General features: G+C 50.1%; 1 protein-coding gene across 2 annotated transcripts in view; it reads right to left on the reverse strand.

Moving 5' to 3' along the window:
* The window catches only part of MVB12B (multivesicular body subunit 12B), a 180,170-nt gene extending 163,442 nt beyond the window's left edge, over nucleotides 1–16,728 (reverse strand). Inside the window, exons 1-2 of one of the 2 annotated variants that reach the window (XM_034929072.4) lie at nucleotides 16,330–16,579; nucleotides 2,694–2,816 (exon numbers count right to left, since the gene is read on the reverse strand). In XM_034929072.4, the coding sequence (XP_034784963.1) occupies nucleotides 2,694–2,816; nucleotides 16,330–16,410 (204 nt within the window). In that variant the 5' untranslated portion in view covers nucleotides 16,411–16,579. Of the gene's footprint in view, nucleotides 1–2,693; nucleotides 2,817–16,329 lie in introns of both variants that reach the window. The other variant, XM_055117600.3, reaches the window with a different exon arrangement.
* Nucleotides 16,729–18,066: the final 1,338 nt, after the last annotated feature.

Genomic DNA, 18,066 nt, shown 5'->3' on the forward strand with positions numbered 1-18,066 from the left:
ATGGACGAGACTCACCCCAACTCTGACTGCAAGGGGCGAGAAGCACCAGTCACTCCCAGATAGTGTGGGTGCAGAACAGAAAAGCGAGGCTCTTTCAGAGAGGACCGCAGACGTCGGAACAATAAATTGAGAAGTTTAGCAAATAATCCCCAGCCCCCTAGCCTAAGAAGGCTCCCCTGACCCAGAGAGAAGGGAAGTTATTGAATTAAATTTTTATAAATGAACATTTGGCACCTTTTACCTCAAGCAGCAATGGGACCTAAGCTCATTTTAAAGCAGTTGTGCTACTCAGGGTCACCAGTCCATCTGGTGCCTAACTCGCAGGGCTGCGTGGTGGCAGTACTTAACGGGCTCTGTGCGCAGGGAGAAATTAATCCTACAGCAGCTACAACAGACAGAGAGAGGTCTCGGCCCAATCCGCAGCAGGGCTTCCTCATCTGCTGGAGTTCTGTCTCAGCATCTCTGCAGCCTAGCCACCACAGAGCGCCTTGCACTTTGGTTTGGATGTTGACTTAATATGAAACTCCAGATAAAAGGAATGAGAAGTCTCTCTTCTCACCATGCCCTCCCCGCCTTCCTTGAACTTGGGGCCAGACCTCTGGGGAACGAGACACTTATCTGCACACAGTCCAGAGGCCAGTACCAAGAGGGGACTCCCACCTCTCTCCCTGTTAGGGCTTTCAGAGGGAGCCCAGGCAGTCTCCACCTCGGCCGTGCAGAGCTGGGTAATTACCGGGCGGATGAGCTCAAGCCCCTTGCCCTGCTCACCTCCCACTAAAATGCATGGCACAGCACAATCATGAAATGTGCTTATTAATTTTACTCATTTGACACTGCGCTCTTCTGCCCTGAGCTAGATGTTAGGAGAAAATGATAGGGATAGATTCTGCTCCTGTCAGACTTACCAAGACTTCCAGAAAACCAAACTATCAAAGGCCATCTGCCACCCACTACCCAGGCAAGCAGGATGACCCTAAAGGTACAAACGGAATGCTAAAGATACAGATCAACAAAAGAGGGCATGGGAAGATGGGGAGACCCCTGCCTTGGGCTCAAGCTCCCTGTGAGCCCTCCTAGGAGAGCGACCCCTGAGCCCGTCCTCTCCCACAGCGGGAACTCCCAGTCCCTGCCTTGATTCATGACTTGCTGCTTCATCCCTAATTCATCAAAAGACACTTTGGCTTCTCAAATCAGGAACATTTTTATTAGCTCCCCCCAGAGTTTCGTGGCACAAAGCCATACCTAATGATTCTATTTTATGGAAAGTTATACATTCAAACCACGCTTTGAAGTCAAGCAGCAGGTAAGACTGAAATGTTTGTCAGAAAAGTTTCCTTCACTTTTTCACTTTTAAAATGTTTATGAGCTTTCAGACAGTTAGAGAAGGGATGTGTAGCATTTGAACAGGCTCCTCCTTCCTTACCCGGGACCCAGCACTGGCTGACCCAGTACAGATCTGCCTTGACCATTGCAGTTCTCAATGGGGGCTGATTCTGCCCAGCCACCCCCTGCTCCTGGAGACATCTGGCTATGTCTGGAGACATTTTGGGTTGTCACCACTGGGGAAGGAGGGACAGGTGCTACTGGTATTCACTAAGGAGAGGCCAGGAACGCAGCTAAACATCATAGGATGCACAGGAAAACATATAGCAAAGAATTATCGGATTGTCTTGCCCTAAATGTCAACAGTGCCGAAGTTGGGAAACCCTGCCTTAGGGCTTCTTCTGCTGGACCGGGCATCACATTCTCCTCACTGCAGGACATCAGAGACTATTCTAATTGCTGTGGGAGGTTTTCAGTGTTGGCTAATGAGATTCGTGTTCTTTCACTCTTATGCATTCTTGGTGCACATTTTCAGTGAATAAGAACAAAACGTCACAAACAAAGTGAGGAAAGTAAACATAAGACCACCTTAGAATCTCAGAACACATGATAATATCCACTGTTAATTAAACCCTCCTAACGTTCCTCTGTACTTTGCAAGCTCCACCCGAATCAGAATTTACCTACTGAAACAACAAAATAACCAGTTCCAATCATCAGGACTACTGAACACCAGCACAGATGTCTGCTGAAAAGCAACGAAAGTTCTCCACTAAATTGTGGTGGTGTGGTCAGCCACAGCACTGGACTTGGAGGGGGTCTGGTCCTGATGATTCACCATATCCAAGGACTGGGACTCTGTTACTTCACTTCTCAGAGCGTGGGTTCTCCTAATCAGCAAAGAGGTGATACAGCTACTTGCCCTCCCAGCCTTCCAAAAGCCCAAGAGAGCTAAATGAGTTCATGGGCAGGAAACATTTTAAACTGTAAAGAGCTACACAGACATAGGACAATGCCTTTACAATATTTACACATGCATGACAATATATGACAACCACCAGGAGTCGTTCATAGACTCTGGATCCTTTTCATGAAATGTCACAACCAGAAGTTGAAAATCAATGAATCTAACTCCTTAATTTTACAGAAGGTGAAAATGACCATCACAGAGGTGGTCAAGGCCAGGAAACGGCCCAGATGGGCTCAGGTCTTCTGACTCCCAAACCAGGATGCTCTCCACGCCCTCCCTGGATTAAGTTCCTAGAGGGAAGAAGCACATCTTACACGCAAGGGCCAGAAGGTCTTGGACACAGGAGATAAATACTTGTAGAATCAGTGAGCAAAATGTACAAACTAGTATCTTGACTTACTACATCATAGCCTGTCGGGGCTCGGTTCCGAGAAGCCACCACCCCGACTCCCGTGATGGGATCCATTGACGTTTCTGGCAAGGCTTCTGAGAGGTCTTTGACTTCAGGCATGGTGGACTGGTCCTGGTTCAGCAAAGGAAAAAGAAAACACAAAATTCAAACATAGCATTTATGTGAATAATATAAAGTCTCAAACAGAACCAGAATCTTGGGGCAAATACCCTGAGTTTCACATACCTGTACTGGTTGAATGAGTCCTGACCCTATGTGACCCTTTCCCCAGGTCAAGAATTCAAATCACCTCTGTTTCCCACTCTTCTCAAGTTAGCTTTGAACACTGAGCTAAGATGAGAGCTTGTCTCTACTCTCAGGAGGTGAGCTTGACTCAAACCCAAGAGCACGTCATTCTTAACTCCGCCATCCAGCTGCTTGATTTCTGAACAGATACCAGTAGCTGCTCTGAAGACATATCAGACACGGCTAAGCTTAACAACACCTTTCCTCTCTCTCCCTTGCAATCTCTCCTACGGAGGCCTAGACTTCCAAACCCACAGCCAAGGTTAGGCCTTCAGCACGCAGAGCTTTGCAAAGAAGCAAGGAATTTTGCAAACACAGAAATAAGTGTTCTGGGCTCAGGTGAAGGAATGGTGTTGGAGTCCAGGCTCCATGACTGACTAGCTGGTGACTTTGAGTAAGCAATTTAACCTCCTGGACCCTTCATTTTCTCAGCTATGAAACGAGGTCATGATACTGACCCTTGCAGAGCTGCTGTGAGGACCAAGAGAGTCAAAGAGAGTGGATGTAAATGAAAGGCCTGGAGAGGTCCCTGGTACACAGTAGGCGCTCAAAAAAACCACATAAAACTGGTGGGGTTTGGGACACACAAGTCCAGGTAACTGGTCAGAAATGTGATAGGCGTCACTCCATAGGGGACTGGCAGATCCCTTTGCTGTGTTTTACCCTCGGGTCATGTGGGCACTTACTCAAAGCCAAATACTAACAATGATCATAATTCTTGCCGGGCACTTTGAGAGAAAGGGAGGGAAAATGGAATTATTATTCTGCTGCTGACTGCCTCTTGATGCGACCAGAGGAGACAGGTAGAATATAGAGAGCACTGGGTCTGGGCAGCTGGAGTGGCAGTGCACCAGAAAGCAAATAAAAGAGGCAACACCATATGTAAATGAACCTAAGTACTTTTAAAAGGACAAGCAGTGAAAAAGAGCAAGTCAAATTCCACCTCCTTCTGCAGCAATTAAACTCCACTGGCTGTAGGTCTGCCAGATCTCTCAAGGCTGGTTACTGCTTCTAACACAAACCAAACACCCTACCTCACTAAGCAGGCAGGAGGAATATTCTTGCTTCTAGCCTAGAATCAGAAAAGGCAGAGGCCATTAAAAATGACTGCAGCCTCCTAAATAGGAACAATCAAAATGCTGTATGCAAGTCTCCCATGAAGTCAGTGGAACCCACAAAAAGCTCCGGAAACAGACTTGTCAATGCAATGGAGCTGAGTCCTCGATCAAGGCTAGGAAGTGCCTGGCACAGCTGCAGTCTCCTCTTCTGTTTACAACAAAGCTTAACAAAGTTATGCTTTACCTAATTCTTCTGAAAATAAGCTTCTAAACGGCCAGGGCAGGGGGTATCACACTGCATCACTGCATCATTTTCTACTTTCAAGTTTCATTTACCAGGCAGGTTTATTTGCATAAAACACAGGGCTTAGTGCTTCCTGCACACAGTAGGCACTAAGTAAATATTTGAGTGAATATTTACTTAGTGCATGTCCCCAATAAAGGTTTAGAATTAAATATCTGCACCTGCAGATCCAGAGCAGGCATTGATCAAAAGGGCTCAGCACTTGAAAAATCCCGTAGTATTGGTAACATGAAAATAACATTGCTGCAGTTTGCAAAATATTGGTACCTGCTGTTGGTTACCAAGAATGCTTTGCAATTAACAACTCATTAACAGAATGTACGAATTCTGCCAGTGCTAAAATATCACGCTGTGAATTTAATAAAGAACATGTGAGGTAAGTTTTTTTTTTTTTTTTAAGATAGTATGGACTCTACTATCAGAGAGAGAGAAAAGAAAGTGACAAAGAAAAAGGAGGAGAGAGGGAAGTGGGGGTAAGCATGAATAAGCAGTATCTTATTTGCTGGTGGATTCATTGCCACATCCCCTGGTCACAGTATCCTCCCCGGTACGATGATGACAATGGCCCTCTGCCTGGAGCCCGCTCTCAACAGCAGGAGGGTCACCATGCCCTGGAAGAAGCCATGCTGCTCCCACAATGCCCTGTGGCGGCCCAGGAGAAGGTTCAAAGATGGCTGCGGGCGGCCCCCGGCTGAGGCAGACAAAGGAGCCGGGCCTGGCCTGCCAGAGGGCCCTGCAGAGCTGCGCGCAGAGCATCTCCAACGCCAGCCGTTCTCCCTCCTTCCCCCCAGCTGCTGTGCCCCGGACGGAGGCGGCCTTTGTGAAATATGGACAAATGGCTCCGGGCCGCGCGGGCTACAGTCGACTCATCGAGGAAGCGCCATCACCAGCCAAGGCAGCTTTTAATGAGAAACGCCCAAGATATCCATGGCAGGGGCCATCACTCAAAGCCGCTTGCCCTGAATTACATATTTTCTGACTGCAAATTACTTTTAACGGCGTCTCTACTGGCACTTCAATTGACCTTCCTAACAAAAGGCCATTTATTAACTAGCGCTCCACATTTCCCAGGCCGCGCGGAGCCTCAAGCCAGGAAGGATGGCCCCGCGGCTAAGGACTCGAGGAGGCCATTCATGCCGGCCCTCTCACATCAAATCCGGAGGCCTACTGGCAACAACCCCAGGTTGTATCAACAGCTCCTCATCCAGCATCCATCTGTATCTCAAAGTCCAAACTGCCCGCAAAACACACTAACAGGTCTGTTGCATTTGGACAGCGCTTTGCAGCTCTCGAGAAGCTTTCTCAGGCTCCTTCCCAGTTGAAGCTCACATCAAACCTGGGAGGTGGCCGGGTCACCTTCCAGGAATGGGACGGCTGGTCTTCCTCCCTAGGTCTGGTCTGTTTTCTGTTGTACTAGGCAGAGAGGCACCAACATCCCATCCAATTGAGAAAGCAGTTTCAACACTAATTATATTTCAAAATGCCAAAGCTTTTCTTTCTCTAGCCACAGCTCAATAAGTCAAGCAAGGGGGAAAAAGTACAGAAGGATAAAAGTAACACGGGATTAATTTTCCTCACACCTCAGTTTCAAGATTCAACATTCCCCTCATAAATAATTTACAACAATAAAAATGAGCTAAGGCCATGTTTGTGTGGGATGGAGGTAAATTTAGGCCTAATGAGGGAGATCCAAGCACCGCACAGGAGGGAATAGGTTGATCTATGGCACGGTGCGAGCAGGATCGACAGCTCACGGGGGCTCCATTACCAACTGGCAGTTGCAGGGCCAATCAGGAGGAGGGGGAAGCAAAATGGGGAAACTTGTGCCATCCCAGCTGTGGCTGCGAGGAAGGTCTCTATAGGGAACCCCCAAAGCTGACCCAGTGTTTTGGATGACAAGACAAATGTTGAAATTTTTCAGAACTATAGGATTGGGCCAATCTAAGTCTATTCTCAATACATGCTGGGTAAGGAATAAAGGTGGTAGGATGCCAGGGACTCAGATTGGACCTTGAGCAGGTCCTCTTACTTTCACCTCGCAAGTCATCAGGTCCCAGATGGTTCCATTCTGACCTCTCCCCTCAGCGGGCATACAGCCTCTGTGAGATCATTTCCAAGGCTGGGGGCTGCAGAGCCTCGGTTCAGGCAGTGTTGTCTGCCCCGAGAGGCTCCCTCGGCAAGGCAGGAGAGTAGTGTGTGTGTGTGTGTGTGTGTGTGTGTGCGCGCGCGCGCGCGTGCGTGCACACACATACATGTATGTGCGCCCACATGTGTACGGAATGGGAAAGCTGGGGAGGGTTAAGGTGAAGTGTTTTCCAAGCTAGAAGGATTTTTTCCACCATGCCATGCTCAAAGAGCACCATGCAAACCACACAACAAAGCCAGGAGCAAGCCTGCTTCCAGCTTCTGCCTGCAGTGCTGCAGATAGCGCTTGGGGAGGCCCCAGCTCCCGGCACTGCAGCACCTAGCCAAGGCTGTCATCCCGGGTTCACGGAGAAATGAACTTTAACTATAAAGACCCTTCATACAGACGGCACACTGCTCCCTTGTAGCTGATCAAAGAATTACTACAACAGTGTGTTTAATCCCTGAAAGTCAGCAGTGCTGGGCTTAACTGATGCTGAACATTGTTTCGGAATCAAAGGCGTGCCTCCCGGCCCCAGTCTGGGAGAAAACAGAGCTACTGTATCACAGTTGAAAACTCAGGGGAACTTTGATATCATCTCTGTTTAATTTCCATGGCCCTCCTGAGCCTGGGGTTTATCTCGTTTTATCAACTCCTGTACTGAAATCAAAACCCAACTAACAAAGCTCAGACCTCTCTCCACCCAGGCCCTTCCAGCGGCGGGGTGTGGGCCGAGGAGTTTAAAGTGCTTTCAGGGAGCAACAACTGCAGGGGGCAGGGGGCGCTGCCTTCAAAGCAGGTGCCCTGGGCAGTGGGCCCACGTTCCAGCCTCCCGCCATCTCGGCCTCCTGCCACGGTGAGGCCGGCTCAGAAGCGGCGCCAGCCAGCGCTGCTGCTCAGGGCTGAAGTCATGACTGGCATACAACTTTTGAGGAGAGTAATTTCAAAGTATTAAAGGGGGGCAGGCTAAATTGGGCTACTGTAATTGAAATGACAAAACCAGTGGCTTAATTACATCCCTACAGAAGGGCAAACTTGTGATCAGCTTGCTTGAAATCCAAAGTCAAGGGCACCAAAGACAAAAACTGCGTGCTCACATATACCAGCTTACAGGGCTGAGGAAGGGAGAAGAATAAACATTTCATTCGCCGTAGGAAACGCCACAAGAGCAGGTAGCTGCTGGAAATGGGTTGTCCCCCAGTAAAAGCTGCTGCTCCGGCCTTCATAGAAAGGGTCTTTGCCTGTTTCCTATTGGCAGCGATGGTCTGTAGGAATACATGCCCACCTCTGGTGCCCCGGGATTATTGACACCTTTCTGCTGGCAAATTGCAAGCAAGGGACAGAAGGACAGGCAAGGGACTGCCTGTCCCCAAGGAGGGAACCTGTGGCCAGGCCTCACCAATGCACACCACACACACAAACCCAGCCACCTCCTTACAGAAAGGTGCAGAGACCTACCTCCTCAGAAGGCTGAGAGCTGAGGCCAGTGTCCATGCTGTGCCCAGTTAAATGGGCAGCTGGCTTTGGGGCCACCCGTGGGGGACAGTGCACAGACTGAGAGGCTGTCACTGTGGAGCCTCAGGATAGCATCCTGACACCTTCTGAACTTTGGACAGATTACCTGGTGACCAGTCAGAGTCAAATCACTCTGACAAATGCTGCTGGACATAGTCAGGTGGCAACAAGTCACTGGCTCCTAGGAGGGCTGCTAAGTTGTTGGGCAACTAAGGCAAATATTTTTCTAAGCTCTCCTAGATCGCAAAGAATTTTCCAGCTCGGGAACTAACAATTGTGAGCACTTCCTTTCCCCCCCAACAGAAGAATCCAGTGTATGCACGTGTGTATTCAATCTGCCTTATGCTTAAATTTCTATTAACCATTTGATTACCAAACAGATTTTGCATAAACCCCATGAGGCAGGACTAGGGTTCAGATTGCTGCAGCCCTTATGGTGCAATGGTAGGTTCCAGGATTCACTTTCCAAAAATAAATTCAGGATCAAGTTCTACAGCACGGCCCTGGCCAAAGCCCTGCCCCATACAGGCCTGACTCTGCACAAACCAGGGAACATTACTCGAGGGTAGGGCATTCTCCAGTACACTGTGGGTACCACCTGCTTGCCCATGATTACTGCAAATGAGGGTAGTCCATGTCCACTCCCATCAGGTTTTGCTGGGTGGTGCCATATTGTCCCCTGTAGAGAAGGAGAAAAAAAGGACCCCAAGAGAAGGCAGATGCCTACAAATGAAACCATCCTGGAGGCCCCAAAAGCAATGGTTCCTGAGTGTTTGGTGATAGGAGTCTCAGCTTGCCCTTATGGGCACGGTGCTCATACAGTAAAGACACTAATATAATTTCAGTGCCAGGCAAATGGGGGCCCCTGCCAGAATCATCAGAACACCTGTCTTCAGGCCAGCCAGGCCACCACACCCCTCTCTGACTTTCACATGGGTCTTGAGAATTTTTTTTCATATATTTGGTCATCTAATCATTCTACCCATATGCTAATGACTTCCAAAATATCTCAAGCCCAGGCTTTTCTCCTGAGACTCAGAGGTATCTGTCTCGCGTCTTTGCCCACATGGCTCAGGAATACCTCAAATTCAGCTGACCTTGCCATCTTCCCCCTGAAGCATCCTCCTACATTCCCGGTCTCTAAGGGGGCCTGGCGCGTGAACAGTGAGTCCACAGATGAGTACGGAGCCACTTGGGCTAAGCACTGAGGCTACAGTAATGAGATGGAAAGTCCACATTCTGGAGTGGGAGTTATCTAACTTTAGCATGTGCAAAAATCACCAGAAGAGGTCGTTAAAACGGACATTCCTGAACCCCACCCCCTGAGATACTGATGCAGTACGCCTGAGCTGGTCTAAGAACATGCATTTGTAACAAGCTCCCAGCTGACACTAAAACAGCTGGTCTACAGTCCAAAATTTAAGTACAAGAGAGCAGGTATTCATCAGGTATTTGATGAATGAATGAATGGATGGATGGATGGATGGAATGAACCTAAAGGTAATCTTCCATGGACAAAAGCCTCAGAATCAGCCCTCCAGTCTCCCCCTCCTTCCTCTTGACAGTTCACCCAAGGGCACCAGGTTCCTCCCCTGCAGACACCCACCCCACCATTTAAAACCAGGGTCACACACGGGCGTGGTGGCTCACGCCTGTAATCCCAGCACTTTGAGGCCAAGGCAGGCGGATCACTTGAGGTCAGGAGTTTGAGACCAGCCTGGCCAACATGGCAAAACCGCATCTCTACTAAAAATACAAAAATTAGCTGGGTGTGGTGGTGGGTGCCTGTAATCCCAGCTACTCGAGAGGGTGAGGCACAAGAATCGCTTAAACCCAGGAGGTGGAGGTTGCAGTGAGCTGAGATGGTGCCACTGCACTCCAGCCTGGGTGACAGAGCCAGACCTCATCTCAAAAAAATAAATGAGTAAATAAATAAAACCAGGGTCATGGCCAGGCGCAGTGGCTCACGCCTGTAATCCCAGCACCTTGGGAGTCTGAGGCGGACGGATCACAAGGTCAGGAGTTCGAGACCAGCCTGGCCCATATGGTGAAATCCTGTCTTTACTAAAAATACAAAAATTAGCCAGGCATGGTGGCACGCACCTGTAGTCCTACCTACTCGGGAGGCTGAGGCAGAAGAATCACTTGAACCTGGGTGGCGGAGGTTGCAGTGAGCCAAGATTGCACCACTGCACTCTAGCCTGGGTGACAGAGTGAGAGTCTGTCTCAAAAAAAACCAAAACAAAACACCAGGGTCACATCTTCCATTCCCCTCAAACTTTCTCCAATTTCCCAGTCAGACAGGTGCCACCACTCAGAATCCTGATATCATGCAAGCACGTAGTCTTAGCACACGTATGTGCACACATGCACTCGTGCACACGTACACATACACACACAGCCTTTCCTCTCAGAAGGCTAGAACATGCTTTCCCTAGCAGACTGTAAGTTACTCAAAGGTGTGTTATGTCCACCACAATGCCCAGCTTATGGTGGGTGCTCAATAAATGGATTATGAATGAATGGGGGAAGGATAAACAAACAAAATTCCTATCCTCTCAAAATTGCCAAGTTTCACTGGATTAAGGAGGGCACATAAAGGGGAGAGGGCACATAAAGGGGTGGGGACACAAAAGGGGCAGGGGCACATAAAGGGGCGGGGGAACAGCAGAGCTGTCAGACCCCTTCCAGTGAAAGCCCGGGGTCTGGGATCACTGATTCCTCCATACAGGACACACACCATGACCCCAGGGGTGAGCCACTTACAGAGGAGGGGGGAAGGGACTGCAGCACTTCCAGGGAGTTCCAGATTTAGATCTAACTCAGTGCAGCCAGGCTGGATGTGGGCCTGTCAGGGGCCAGTGGGTGCCCAGGCTGGCTGCAGGAAGAATGCCCCGGAGAGCTTGTAGAAGCACAGCTTTCCCATTCCCTATCCTCAGGTTCTCATTTAATTGGTTCAGGCTGGGACTGAGACTGGAGAGTGCACAGCCAAGGAGAAGCTCCACAGTGCTGGGTGATAGAGCAATGAATAAGACATGGAGCTCACAGGCTGTGGGAAATATCCCAAGAGAAAGGGACTGCAAAGGAGGGGACTCTTCCTTCTGCCTGGTGACGCAGGGAAAGGTGAGCAAAGAACTGGCCTCCCTGAAAGACGGGGGTGTGTGGAGTGGTGAAAGTCTTGCAAGCAGAAGACACAGCCTCAACAAAGGCACCGTGGTGTGAACACACAGGGACTGCTCGGGGAACTGCAAGGAGCAGATGGGCTCTGAAACAAGCTTATAAAATGCTTAAGAAAACAAATAAACAAAACACAATCAAACTGAACTAAAAAACCTGTCTGCACTTCTCTGCTGTTTCTAAGATCTAAGCAATGATGTTGAGCTACAGGAAGGGGCACCCCAGTGGTCTAATGGAAGAGATTCCCAGGCCTTCCGTTCATACTTCCCCACCTGCAACTGAACATTTCTCCAACCAACGCCCCTTCCTTCAGACTTCCATGGGGCCTCCTTATGCTATTAGCTCTAAGGGGGGAAAGTCAGGCAGAGCAGAGGAATGGGAGGGGTGCCCCCTTTGGAGTCCAAGGGACCCGAACTTGAATTCCAGCTCTGACACTTACTGTATAACCTTAGGCAAGTTAAACTAAACTGGGCCTGAGTTTCCATCCCTATAAAACCGGAATAGCAAATAATATTGTTTCTACAGGGTTATAATGTGTAGAAAGCATCAAGAATTTGCAGCAAAAGGCAATCAACAGAGTAAAAAGGCAACCTATGGAATGGGAGGAAATATTTGCAAATCATGTATCTGATGAGGAGTTAATATGTGAATCTATAAAAAACTCCTACAAATCAACAACAAAAAAACAAATTCCTTAATTTAAAAATGGGCAAAGGACTTGAATAACAAGTCTTTCCAAAGACAATATACGAATAGCCAACCAGCACCCAAAAAGATGCTCAACATCACTTGCCACTAGGGAAATGCAAATCCAAATGACATCTCACCTTATACTCATTACGATGGCTACTACCAGAAACAAACAAACATACAAACAAAATAACTGTTCGCAAGCATGTGAAGAGATTGGAAACTCTGGCACACTGCTGGTGGGAATGTAAAATGGCACAGCCACTATGTTATGGAAAACAGTGTGGTGGTTCCTCAGAAAATTATAAATAGAATTACCATATGATCCAGCAATTCCACTTCTGGGTATCTACACAAAAGAATTTAAATCAGGGTCTCAAAGAGAATTGTAGACCCATGTTCGGAGCGACATTATTCACAATAGCCAAAAGATAGAAGCAACCCAAGCATCCATCTATGGATGAATGAACAAAATATGGTCCACATATTCAATGGAGTATTATTCAGCCTTAAAAAGGAAGGAAATTCTGAAATATGCTACAACATGATGAACCTTGAGGACAGTATGCTAAACTAAACAAGCCAGTCACAAAAAGACAAATACTGTATGATCCACTAGGATCATACAGTTTGACTACCCAGGGTAGTCAAACTCACAGAAACACAAAGCAGAATGGTGGTTGCCAGGGGTGAGGAAAGGGGGAAATGCAAAGTTGTTTTATGAGCACAGAGTTTCGGTTTTGCAAGATGAAAAGTTCTGGAGCTTAGTTGCACCACAGTGTGAATGTGCATAATGCCACCGATCTGTGCACTTAAAAATGAGTAGGATGGTCAATTTTATGTTACGTGTATTTAACACTTTTTTAGAAAGCATCAAGAACTGTAGGTCTCTAATTTCGGTAAGCAGAAGTATAACCCAAGGTGTCTGTTAAGACTGCAGATTCCAGGTCCCGTTCCCCAGAAATTCTGATTCAATAAAGTCTGAGTATGAGGTCCTAGAATCTGCATTTTCATCAACACCACAGGCATATTTAGTGCATTACAAACTCATTTATTTCTCTCTTCTAAAGGATCAGGGGATATTCTTTTGAATATTCTGCTCTGCTGATTAGAATCTGTTTTTTTAAGTGTGTGTGTGTGTGTTTGTGTGTGTGCGTGTGTGTGTGTGTGTGCGTGTGTAAAGAAAGAAAGAACAAACTCGTGTTGACTCCTGCCACAGGTCCAACAAGATGGCCCTCCAGTCCTAAGGGAAGTATGAGCTACAAAGCTACTATGTGCAACCCCTGGGCTCCAGGCCCACAGGGCTCTCACATTTCTGCCTGGACAAGCTCTGCATCTCGCCAGAAGCGTGTCAAGTAAACCAAATGCATGCCCACAGGATGTCCCCAACAAGGGAGGTAATGTCAAGCACACTCTGCAGTGGCTTTGCCTCCCAGGCAGCCGGAGACAGGAGACCTGACTCTGGCAAACCCACTGCAACTAGTGCAGACAGCGCAGGGAAGCCACGATTCCCTAGGGCAGCCCAGCAAGCAGAAGGCCAAGGAGAGCCGGGGTTGGGGGCGGGGTGGGTTGGGGAAATGCTGGCCAGGGTGGGCCTCAGTGAGAGCCAGAGCAGCCTGGGGAGAAGGTGTCTATTCAAGAAACCCAGGCCTCCCCTCCACAACCCAACCTGCAAAGGAGGCTCTGCAACACAGTGTGCTCAGCCTAACCACATCCAGCCATGTAGTCATTTGTTATCTCCATCATCATCATAGCACCTTCGACTTTTCCCATGCTTGACTCCAGCACCGTCATTATTTTGCAGTGTGGCAAGGATGTCTCCCTTTGAGTATGGAGCACTTCCAGCAAACTCAGACAGAGGGGCCTATGCCATTTGGATTCTGATCCCCCCAGGAGAAGATCCTCCATGAAATGGATAGAGACTACACTTCTCCCTTACCCCTTCCAAGGCCCTGAGAGGGCATCCAGCAGTGTGCTCACATGGTGGCGTGGTTCTGTAACATGTACAAACACAGGATATTCTTGTGTTCTTTTTCTTAATGCTCTCCCCGCAACAAATTGTATAAACATCGGACCTGAAAAAACACCATGATCTGCTGCTGGATGCTGAATCACACACTTACATTTCATGAGGACCGCCACCTCCTGCAGCGCCAAGTGCAGTCACATACATTAGCTCCTTCAGCTCTTCTTGACTGATTAGCTTTATGGGGTAGGCTTTGTTCTTAAGACACTTTTACATTACGGAAATGGGGATTCAGAAAGGTTCTGTGACTCCCCTAGGGTCACCTGGGGTCCAGGAGGTAGCCTGAGAGTCAAACTCAAGCTCCTAAATCCAAGTCCAGTGTTCTTTCTACTATACCATCACTTCCTGGTTGTCCCGTTAAAGACTAAATAATAGGCCAGGCGTGGTGGCTCATGCCTGTAATCCCAGGAATTTGGGAGGCCAAGGTGGGAGGATTACTTAAGCTCTGGTGTTCAAGACCAGCTTGGGCAACATAGCAAGACCCCAACTCTACTAAAAATAATAATAATTTAAAAAACAGCCGAGCGTGGTGGCAGGCACCTATACTTGGGAGGCTGAGGTGGGAGAATCGCTTGAGCCCAGGAGTTCAAGGCTGCAGTAAGCCATGATGGTACCACTGCACTCCAGCCTGAGTGACAGTGAGACCCTGTCTCAAAAACAAACAAAAACCAAAAAAAAAGCAGACAGAAAGAAACTCTAAAAATAAATAAATAAGCTACTCCTCTCATTCATCCGTTAACAAACCTCTCATAATGGCCCCTACCATTTACTGACTTCTTGCCATGTAGCAGGCACTGAGCTAGACTTTTCTTGCAAAATTTCATTTACATCACACCATAATCCCATGAGATGAATACTATCATTAGTTTCACTCTACAGATGAGGAAACTGAAACTCAGAAAAGTTCAATAATTTGTCCAAGGGCACAAAGTAAGTAGGAAAGCCAAGACTTAAGCTGAGGGCTAATTCTAAACTCCCTGCACATAACCATGGCACAACATTCCAGTTGGAAGTGGTAAAAGGTCCCTAGCAGGATGGAGACAGGGCAAGGAAAATGCCTTGAACCTAAATTAGGAGTGTGACCTAAAGCCTAGAAGGAAGGAATGAAAAATGTGGATTACAGAAGGTAAGTTTAGGTTTAAATGAACCAGTAATCGCCACATCAACTGCTTCCCATGGGGCTTGGAGCCCGGGTCCCAAGCAGAAGCCTCATCTCTCTGAGGCCCTATTTAAAGATTCTGAGCATGGTACAGTATCTCCAAGGACCCCACATGATTTCTAACAAGCAAGAAAGGTGTCACCATCTACTGTAACTAAACATCCTGGCACATTGAGTTTTTCAGTTAGTCAAGGCTTCACAGAGCTTATTTTTTAACTTTCTAAGCTTTCCTGGTGCCGCTGATAAGATTTCCTAGCCCTGTTAAAACGAGATGAGATCCAGCCAGCTGTCGAGAAATGTACAATGAGATTATACTGAGAAGGAACCACGAGAGACAAAGGCCCCTAAGAGGAGCTGGTCTGCTGTCTGCTTTTGTGGCAGCAATCGGAGTGGGCTCTGGTTCTTGGGTGGGGGCAGGAAGCAGGGAAGGGGCAACCACCATTTGCCTTTTGCCCTCCTGTGGTCTTCCTCAGTGCCTTGTGCAAGAGGTGTTGAGGGGCAGGGAACAGAAGAGTCTCATCTTTCATGGTGAGAAGGGCTGCTGATTTAGAACAGTTGTGTGTTGGTAACAAAGAGGACAAAAGATGCTCTTGGGTCTACCCCGTTCCCTGGTGCCTCCTCTGAGGATGTGATGTCCCCTGGTGCCATGCCTCAGCTCTCGTCCCAGCCCCTGCTCCTCCCGTCTCGCTGGTGTTGGAGTCACTGTAGGGTGCTCGACGTGCCCACCATGTTCCTGGATGGGTGCTCTGGGTCTCAGGTACCCAGGCTGGGCATGTCACCTTGCAGACAGGTGCCCGAGGGTTTAGGTGTCCTCTCTGCTGTGCCCAGGTCACAGAGGCAGTGATGCCCCTGGGGCAGGTGCACGTTGGTCTGCACCCACGTGACCAGAGAGAGCAGGACCCCAGGCCAGGCCGGTCAAACGATTGACTGTCCCCAGTCTGTGCCCAGGTGGGCCGCCTCCCTCTCACGCGGGCAGAGGTGGCTCTCGGCGCCCCTCACCTGCCCGGGCCTTGGGGGCGCTGCTGGCACTCGGGTCCCCCAGCTTCTCCCGCCTCTCGCCGCCAGGCCGAGCCCGGGCACCGGCAGCCGCGGCGTGCTCGGGGCTCTGCAAAGGCCGCCCGGGCCTGTCCCCGCCGCGGGCCGGGCACGGAGCCCGCAGGCCTCGGCGCGGCCCGGCTCCTCCCGTCCGCCCGCCCCTCGGCCCGGGGCCCGCGCCCGCCCGCCCGCCCTCCCGGCTGCAGGGCCGGCTCCGCCGAGCCTCCGCGGCGCCCGGGCCTCACTTAACTGTTCCCCGCTGGGGCGGCGGCGGCGGTGGCTGCGGCGGCGGCGGGTCCCGGCTCCGTCTCACGCAGAAGCAGCTTCTCATCGCCCGGGCGGCGCAAGAGGGGCCGGGCCCGGGGCCCAGGCGGCAGGAGCCGGCGCCGCAGCTCGAGCGCGAGCCTCACCGAGAGCGGCGGCGGCGGCGGAGGGGCGGGGCGCGGCCTGGCGGCGGCGGCGACAACGGCAGTGGCGGCGGCGGCGGCGGCTCCCTCCGCGGGCCGCGGCGGCGGGCCGGGCTCCGGGCCTCCCGGCGCTGGCGCTGGTTCAGGATCGGGGGAGGCGCCCGGCGCCCGAGGCTGGCTCGGGCGGGAGGAGGGAGAGGGAGCCCTGGCGTCCCGAGCCCGCGCCGCCGCCCCGGCCGGCACCCCGCCGCCCCGGCCGGCACCCCGCCTCCCCAGCCTCCCCCTCGACCCAGCCCGTCAGCCGCAGGCAGGGCCCCGGTGCGCCCACCCGGGCCTCCCCGAGCCCGCCGGCGACCCCAGTCCAGCCTCAGGCCCCCGGGAGCCCACGGCCTCTAGAGCCTGGGGCATCGATGGTCCCCGCCCCCAGGCTGGTCTTTTCCAGGGACCCTCAGCCCACTTAGCTCTCGTAGGCCTCGCTGTACGCAAGACCAGTCTTCCGCTCGGCTGCAGATCCCTGGAAGCCCCCAGGCCCTCAGGCTAGAAGTTGGCCCCTTCTAAGGACTCTCCGCCCACCCAGCCATTCTAGGCTTCACTGAACCCTAGAATCCTTCAGCTCATCTTTCCCCACCCCCCAGCTCACCTAAGGTGAGCTCAGCCAGTCGTCTCAAACTAACCCCAATTTCCTAGCAATTCTCTTATGTTGGTTAGATGATTTATCCCCAGAAGCCTAGAATCAGGTTTATGGGGCCAGCCTCAGGCAAGCATCTAGAAGGTTTTTAGCAGGAGTCCTACCCTGCAGTACTTGGGGAAAGGCATAAGCCAAGGATAAAATGGAGCTGGATGGTTGGGGGAGGGTCCAGAGCTTGACCCTCAGGTAGAGTGGCTGGTAGGAAAGGCGGACTCTGCGCCTTAACCAACCATGCCCCCCACACGGCCCAGCCAGGCACCCCAGGCAGAGGCCAGCGTGTGCAAGATTTGAAAGGTTTCCTGCCAGGAGGCTGGAGCATTCATTAGGACCTGAGGACCATGCAGGAGTGATCAGCATTGATTTGCTAATGCATTGAGTCTCATTTTCACACATTCTAGGCTTTTCCATAATAGCTGTTTGATCCTAAAGAAAAGGGTGCCAAGCAGAATGGGCTGTCGGGGGAAACATCCTGTAGGGAAGCCATGCACGTGTGCATTCCCAGTGTCTTCACTACTCAGAAATGCCATGGGTTCAGATGGCTTTACAGCAAGCCCTATCATCCCATCAGGGCACAGATCATCCCTATGTTACTTAAACTGTTACACAGGAAGAAATAAACAAAAGAAACAAAAATTTTTATTTCATTTCCCAAGTTTAGCATAACCCTGATACCAAAATCCAACAGACAATACCAAAAAGAACTGCAGATGACTAACCTAGAACACGAGTCCCCAGAGAATTTAATATTTATTTTTTGAAAATGGGCTTCTGTAGGCAACTTGAGAAAGTGCTGCATGCCGTTTATAGTGTACCTTTTGGAGAATCACGATAAGTGTTCGTATATTAAGGAAGGCCTCTGTGAAGTCCAGGAGTAAAGAAACCTGTTTGGTTT

Source organism: Pan paniscus, chromosome 11 (genome assembly GCF_029289425.2).
Source record: "Pan paniscus chromosome 11, NHGRI_mPanPan1-v2.0_pri, whole genome shotgun sequence".
In the NCBI taxonomy this organism is placed as follows: domain Eukaryota; kingdom Metazoa; phylum Chordata; class Mammalia; order Primates; family Hominidae; genus Pan; species Pan paniscus.